At 42.2% G+C, this 7474-nt stretch overlaps 1 protein-coding gene across 3 annotated transcripts in view; it reads right to left on the bottom strand.

Annotated features, from left to right (window-relative positions):
* Window positions 1–1521: 1521 nt before the first annotated feature.
* LOC135537245 (patatin-like phospholipase domain-containing protein 6) overlaps window positions 1522–7474 on the bottom strand; it is a 38878-nt gene continuing 32925 nt past the window's right edge. For all 3 annotated transcript variants that reach the window (XM_064963429.1, XM_064963434.1, XM_064963431.1), the window contains 4 exons: window positions 5336–5449; window positions 4988–5084; window positions 4105–4256; window positions 1522–4017 (listed from right to left, as the gene is read on the bottom strand). In XM_064963429.1, coding sequence (XP_064819501.1) covers window positions 3940–4017; window positions 4105–4256; window positions 4988–5084; window positions 5336–5449 — 441 coding nt within the window. In that variant the 3' untranslated portion in view covers window positions 1522–3939. The remainder of the gene's footprint in view (window positions 4018–4104; window positions 4257–4987; window positions 5085–5335; window positions 5450–7474) is intronic.

Genomic DNA, 7474 nt, shown 5'->3' with positions numbered 1-7474 from the left:
CAATCACATCCGATCGTTTCACATCAGATATTTTTCAGATCTGATTGGTCAAAAGACCAATTAGCGGGAAAAAAATGATCAGAATTGGGTTGCCTGTGTAAACGCAGCCAATTACAGACAGCCAGGTAAGGTGATATGACATGCCTCAAAAACCACAAAAAAGATTCCGCAGGTAAGAGTATGAAAACTAGCCCCAGGCATGACTCACTAATCCCCAAACAAACATGTACCAATCTGTTTCTACCATTCATAAGGGGATACTGTCTTCCACTTCCACTTTCTCAGTTCCCCAATGTAGACATTTGTGACTTCTCTACCTAATATGGTCAAAGAGGGCCAGAGAACGAGTGAGTGAGAGAGAGAGTGGTAGGGAGGTGTGGTTCTTTGTGCTTGTTCTGTGGTGTAAAGTTACTTTTACAACCCTGCTATTTCCCCATCCCCCTCTCCTCTCCTTCAATCAGCCTGGCATCAAAGATGAACAGATAGGCTTCCGAGGAGGCGGGTAGGCGTGTCACAACAGTTGACACTAAAGTGAAAGCGAGCCACCAGCCACCACTGTCACATGAACATATACTTATTACATATGGTATCTGCAGTCCAGGGTAGAACTAATTTTGTTCAACTGCAGGGGAGAGATATTATGCAGTTAGATTACCTGAGGTTACACCAGCCATCTTGATAAAACCAACCTGATTTACTGTTTAAATGTAAGGAGGAATTTGTCTGTTAAACAGTAGTTCACTTCTTAGGATTTGGTGTGTGTGTGTGTGTGTGTGTGTGTGTGTCACTTCACTCTTAATATCCTGTTAGTCAATGTTGTACCACCACAGTGCATGGTTTGATGTAACACAACATAGGTCATGATGTAACATCCTGTCATCGGCTTCTGGACAAAACAGGTTAAAAGTGTCATGGGACTGTTAATGGCTTCAACATACCATGTAGAGGTATTAGTGCAGTAGGACTACAAAGAGCAATACAATGAAAACCTCCAGAGTGAGAGATTACATTATACCCCTTTCACAAGCATCCAAAAACTGTTATTGGAGGGAATGGTCATGTCCAGTCATGTAATGTGGTTGAGTAATTTCACTGAGGGGGAACTGCAGACGCAGCACCCAGAGATGTGGAGCTGAGGCTGGGGTGGAGCGAGAGGGTGCATGGATGAGCCACTTCTGGACGTGTTCCTGCACATCCACCTCTGCTGTGTAGAGAGAGGGAGGTGTGATGCTGGCAAACTATGATGATTCAGTAGAGCAGTGTTGGGTGGGGGTTCTCATCACGTTGAATGAACAGGGCTTCCTCCTGTGGACAACTTCAGAAACTACAGGTACAGTAAAAGCAAAGTTACCGGAGAGAAATCCTCTCCTCTACTTGTTATAAAATAAAAACAATGTTTGCATTACAATTTAGATGTATTATTCAGTATGCATTTGAACATTTCTTTAAATTGAAATGACATCCCATACCATCCTGTCTCCATAGGGCATCTTAAGGAAGATGCAAATAAAAACAACCTCCTTTCCAACCAAGGAATATTATTTTTTATTCACCAGTGCAAAATAGCGAAACACAATCTAATAAGAAAGGACAGTATAGTTCATTATTCACGTCTGTAATTAGAATTAGGATTTTTTTCCATTTTGTTCAGTGTTAAAAAAAAGGCTATTTAAAAAAAAAAGCCAGTGGTTAAACAAAATAAATAAAAACTAAAATTGGCAACAACAAAAAATTCTGTGCACGTTTGAATGGATTTAGGAAGGACATCTCTCAGGCGAAAAGAGTCCTAGTTTCGCAGCAGAAAAACATTGACATAGAAAGTATTTATTATATACATATGAGTATTAACAGGTGTAAAGTAGGTATAGTGTGTATATATAGTTATTACTAAGATTAGACTAAGTTACTCTGTGACCATTTGAGAGGTTAGGGCATGGGTGTCAAACTCATTCCATGGAGGACCTAGTTGATGTGGGTTTTTGTTTTTTCCTTTCAATTAAGACCTCGACAACCAGGTGAACGGAGTTCTTTACTAATTAGCGACCTTAATTCATCAAGTAAAAGGAAGGCGCGAAAACCACCCAGACACTTGGCCCTCCGTGGAATGAGTTTGACACTTGTTGGTTAGGGAGTACACAGGACCCCATGCAAGCATTAGGCAAGTAGGGAGAGGGTGGTTTCTATACTAAAAGAGTCCATTGGCAGTCTCCCTTCCATCGTTTTTAAACGGTTAAATTCAGGTTAAAAAGGCATTGTTATCCTCTGCTTGGAACAAGCAGAATACAGTGGTAGCAAGCATGGTGGAAACCAATGACACACACACCTCTCCTCTACACATTTTCATCTCCCTACTTCATCTTCCAATAATATACACTGAACAAAAATATAAAATGCAACATGTAAGGTGTTTCATAAGCTTAAATAAAATATCCCAGAAATGTTTAATATGCACACACAAAGCTTCTCTCAAATTTTGTGCAAAAATTGGTTTAAATCTCTGTTAGCAAGCATTTCTCCTTTGCCAAGATAATCCATCCACCTGACAGGTGTGGCATATCAAGAAGCTGATTAAAAAGTATGATCATTACACAGGTGCACCTTGTGCTGGGGACAATAAAAGGCCACTAAAATGTGTAGTTTTATTACATAACACAATGCCACAAATGTCTCATGTTTTGAGGGTGTGCAATTGGCATGCTGACTGCAAGAATGTCCTCCAGAGCTGTTGCCAGAGAATTTAAAATGTTAATGTTTCTACAATAAGCCACCTCCAACGTTGTTTTCGAGAATTTGTCAGTACGTCCAAACGGCCTCACAACCACAGACCACACCAGTCAAGGACCTGCACATCCAGCTTCTTCACTTGCGGGACTGAGACCAGACACCCTGACAGCTGGTGAAACTGAGGAGTATTTCTGTCTGTAATAAAGCCCTTTTGTGGGGAAAAACACATTCTGATTGGCTGGTCCTGGCCCCCCAGTGGGTGGACCTATGGCTGCTCCCCTGCCCAGTCATGTGAAATCCATAGACTAGGGCCTAATGACTTGCAATTGACAGATTTCCTTACATGAACTCACAACAATTTGAAAAGTTTTACTATGTTGTGTTTATATTTTTGTTCAGTATACATCAGTCTTTCTACTGTTTGTGCACGTCAGCGGTTTTGCACCTCTTTCATTATCAGCCTTTTACATATCTCTCTCCATTCAACATCAATACTACTACTAGCAAATAAATTGTAATGACACACACACACACACACACACACACACCTTTCCAACCACGTAATACCCATCTGTGTTTTAACAGAGAACAATCAATAAGAACCTATCCTGATTATGGACAGACAGGACATGCAGTCAGACAGTCTGAATAGGGCCAAAGCATTGGAGCTGAAAGCTTAAAGAGACTAAGTTTTTAACTTCAACCAAGTACTAATGTGTTCCCTGTGGTATGGGGGACACACTTTAGTCACCCCAATAAAAGGATTTCAGCTTTGGCAGGAGGGAGAGAGTGGAGGGGTCCCAGTTGAGTCCATCTTCAGATTGGAGAGGGTCCATTCATGGTTCAAGTCACACTGGACACCAGTAGTCCAATGGCTTACGGGTTAAGGGTCAGGGGTTAGAGTGGGGCTCTCCAACACTGTTCCTGGAGAGTGCTCATGTAGGTTCACTCCAACCCTTGATGTAACTAACCTGATTTATTTGATAAACCAGCTAATTATTAGAATCAGGTGTGGTAGATTAGAGTTGGGATAAATAAGTATTTGTTGAGCTACAGTAGCTGTAGAAATTGCCGGACATCCAACTTTCATCTCCTTAGTTTTTGGACACAGAGCCTGACTCATATCTCATATCTCTTTTCCTCCCTGCCTTTCCCTCCTTCATTCCTCATCTTGGACCCAAAGTCGGTCTCTTTCTCATTTTTCCTCTCCTCCTGTCAGCAGTCGGAGAGCTCGGAGTAGGTGTTGGCGTCACCTTCTGTTTTCCTCCGCTGGCGGACTGACTTCTCCTCATCCTAGAGGAACAACACACAGACAGTCACTACTAACAGCAGGGTGTGTGAGTCCATGATGTTGATATGGGGTCTGTGTGTTACACGTACCGCATGGAAGACTCCGTTCTGACCCCACTCTCCCGGGGAGAGGTCATCGAGTTCCTGTTCCCCCTCTTCCTCCTCTTCTTCTTCCTCCTCTTCTCTCACCGTGTCCATCCCGTCCTCCTCATACTCCGTCAGGCAGTCCGACTCATCCCCCGCTGTGAGACACAGACACAGTAATGCGCTATATGAAAGAGACCAGCCCTACCGTAGCTCTAGCAACAAGACTGAAGATTGCCATGTGATGCACCACATGACCGAAAGTATGTTTGTCAAATATCTCATTCAAAAATCACAGGCATTAATATGGTGTTGTGACTTGTTGGAAAGGTGGCATCCTATGACGGTGCCACATTGAAAGTCACTGAGCTCTTCAGTAAGGACATTCTACTGCCAATGTTTGACTGTTTGAAATAGCCGAATCCTCTAATTTGAAGAGGTGTATATATAGTGTCTCTCTCCAGGAATATTCCTATCGTAAAGGAGCTACAATTTAAGTAAAAGATACATTCAATATATTTTTTTAAAGGTGACCAGAGCCCATATTCAGTCTCAGAGTAGGAGTGCTGACCTAGGATCTTTCCATAGAAATCTTATTCATTATGATCTAAAAAGGCAAACCTGATTCTAGATCAGCAATCCTGCTCTGAGAGGCTTCATGGACACTGGCTCTGATTATTATTTATTGCAGGACACTTGGAAGAGTTAGGACACGGTAAAGAGGGAAACGGAGAGGGTAAAGAGGGAAACGGAGAGGGTAAAGAGGGAAACGGAGAGGGTAAAGAGGGAAACGGAGAGGAAGGGGAAAGGCTCAAAACCTTATCGCCATGGCAGCAAGGTTACTGCTGCCAGACTTCGGTACATTTTCCACTTTATAATAGCCTCTTACCCTCAGCAGCGTCAGGATCGACGTAGGTCTGGACCGGCTCAATCCTGGACACGATCTCAGCCAGGTCAGTGAAGTCTGACCCTGGACACGTATAGGACTGGAATACAAACAAGACAATGTCATTATGGTACGAGAATGTTAGAATGTGTGTTAAAATGTAATAACGAACACAGCTTAAAACAAGAGAAAGTCATGGGAATGTTATAATAACGTTAGATAAATGTTATGTTAGGAGAACGCCGTAATGTAAAGACTTATAATAACGTAATAGAAATGTAACTGTGCTAATGTAAAGTGGAGCAGCTGTGAGAGGGTGAATGTAAGATTTGTGACGCGTGTGTGACTCACGTCCGTCTTGGTCTCATTGTAGTCTGCCGAGCGGTGGTCCTTGAGCATGTTGTCGATGATGTCACCACGGGCCCATCCAGTGAAGAGCAGCTTGCCGTGCTGGTAGCCCACATCCTGACAGAGAGGACAGGTTAGCCTGGGGTAACAGACCATGTTTTACAGTAACAAGCTACCGCAGCAATAGAGTCTGGTGGAGACCAAGCTTCGAAGATGGTCTTTTACCGTGTGATTTGTTAGCTATGAACAGGAGACCGTATTTTACCAAAACTTAATGTCAGTGGTTATCTAAAATTACATACAGTCGAAGTCAGAAGTTTACATACACCTTAGCCAAATACATTTAAACTAAACTTCTCACATTTCCTGACATTTAATCCTAGTAAAAATTCTGTCTTAAGTCAGTTAGGATCACCACTTTATTTTAAGAATGTGAAATGTTAGAATAATAGTAGAGAGAATGATTTATTTCAGCTTTTATTTCTTTAATCACATTCCCAGTGGGTCAGAAGTTTACATACACTCAATTAGTAGCATTGCCTTGAAATTGTTTAATTTGGGTCAAACGTTCCCGGGTAGCCTTCAACAAGCTTCCCACAATAAGTTGGGTGAATTTTGGTCCATTCCTCCTGACAGTTCTGGTGAAATCGAGTCAGGTTTGTTGGCCTCCTTGCTCACACATACTTTTTCAGTTCTGCCAACACATTTTCTATAGGATTGAAGTCAGGGCTTTGTCATGGACACTCCAATACCTTGACTTTGTTGTCCTTAAGCCATTTTGCCACAACTTTGGAAGTATGCTTGGGGTCATTGTCCATTTGCAAGACACATTTGTGACCAAGCTTTAACTTCCTGACAGATGTCTTGAGATGTTGCTTCAATATATCCACATCATTTTCCTCCCTCATGATAACAATCTATTTTGTGAAGTATACCAGTCCCCCTGCAGCAAAGCACCCCCACAACATGATGCTGCCACCCCCACAACATGATGCTGCCATCCCCATGCTCCACGGTTGGGATGGTGTTCTTCGGCTTGTAAGCTTCCCCTTTTTCCCTCCAAACATAACAATGGTCATTATGGCCAAACAGATATATTTATGTTTCATCAGACCAGAGGACATTTCTCCAAAAAGTAAGATCTTTGTCCCCATGTGCAGCTGCAAACCATAGTCTGGCTTTATTTAATGGTGGTTTTGGAGCAGTGGTTACTTCTTTGCTGAGCTGCCTTTCAGGTTGTCGATAAAGGACTCGTTTTACTGTGGATATAGATACTTTTGTACCCATTTCCTACAGCATCTTCAGAAGGTCCTTTGCTGTTGTTCTGGGATTGATTTGCACTTTCTGCACCAAGGTACTTTCATCTCTAGGAGACAGAACGCATCTCCTTTTTTTTTTTACCTTTATTTAACCAGGCAAGTCAGTTAAGAACAAATTCTTATTTTCAATGACGGCCTGGGTTAACTGCCTGTTCAGGGGCAGAATGACAGATTTGTACCTTGTCAGCTCAGGGGTTTGAACTCGCAACCTTCCGGTTACTAGTCCAACGCTCTAACCACTAGGCTACCCTGCCGCCCCGAGTGGTATGATGGCTGCGTGGTCCCATGGTGTTTATACTTGCGTACTATTGTTTGTGCAGATGAACGTGGTACCTTCAGGCATTTGGAAATTGCTCCCAAGGATGAACCAGACTTGTGGAGGTCTACAATTTGTTTTCTGAGGTCTTGGCTGATTTCTTTTGATTTTCCCACGATGTCAAGCAAAGAGGCACAGAGTTTAAAGGAAGGCCTTGAAATTCATCCACAGGTACACCTCCAATAGACTCAAATGATGTCAATTAGCCCATCAGAAGCTTCTAAAGCCAAGCCATAATTTTCTGGAATTTTCCAAGCTGTTTAAAGGCACAGTCAACTTTGTATGTAAACTTCTGACCCCCTGGAATTGTGATACAGTGAACTATAAGTGAAATAATCTGTCTGTAAACAATTGTTGGAAAAATGACTTGTGTCATGCACAAAGTAGATGTCCTAACCAACTTGCCAAAACTATAGTTTGTTAACAAAAAGTTTGTGGAGTGGTTGAAAAACGAGTTAACGACTCCAACATAAGTGTACATAAACATCCGACTTCAACTGTAACAAA

The sequence above is a fragment of the Oncorhynchus masou genome, chromosome 5 (genome assembly GCF_036934945.1).
Source record: "Oncorhynchus masou masou isolate Uvic2021 chromosome 5, UVic_Omas_1.1, whole genome shotgun sequence".
In the NCBI taxonomy this organism is placed as follows: domain Eukaryota; kingdom Metazoa; phylum Chordata; class Actinopteri; order Salmoniformes; family Salmonidae; genus Oncorhynchus; species Oncorhynchus masou.
Note: the sequence above shows the minus strand (reverse complement) of the source record. Positions and strands in the feature narration are given on the sequence as shown.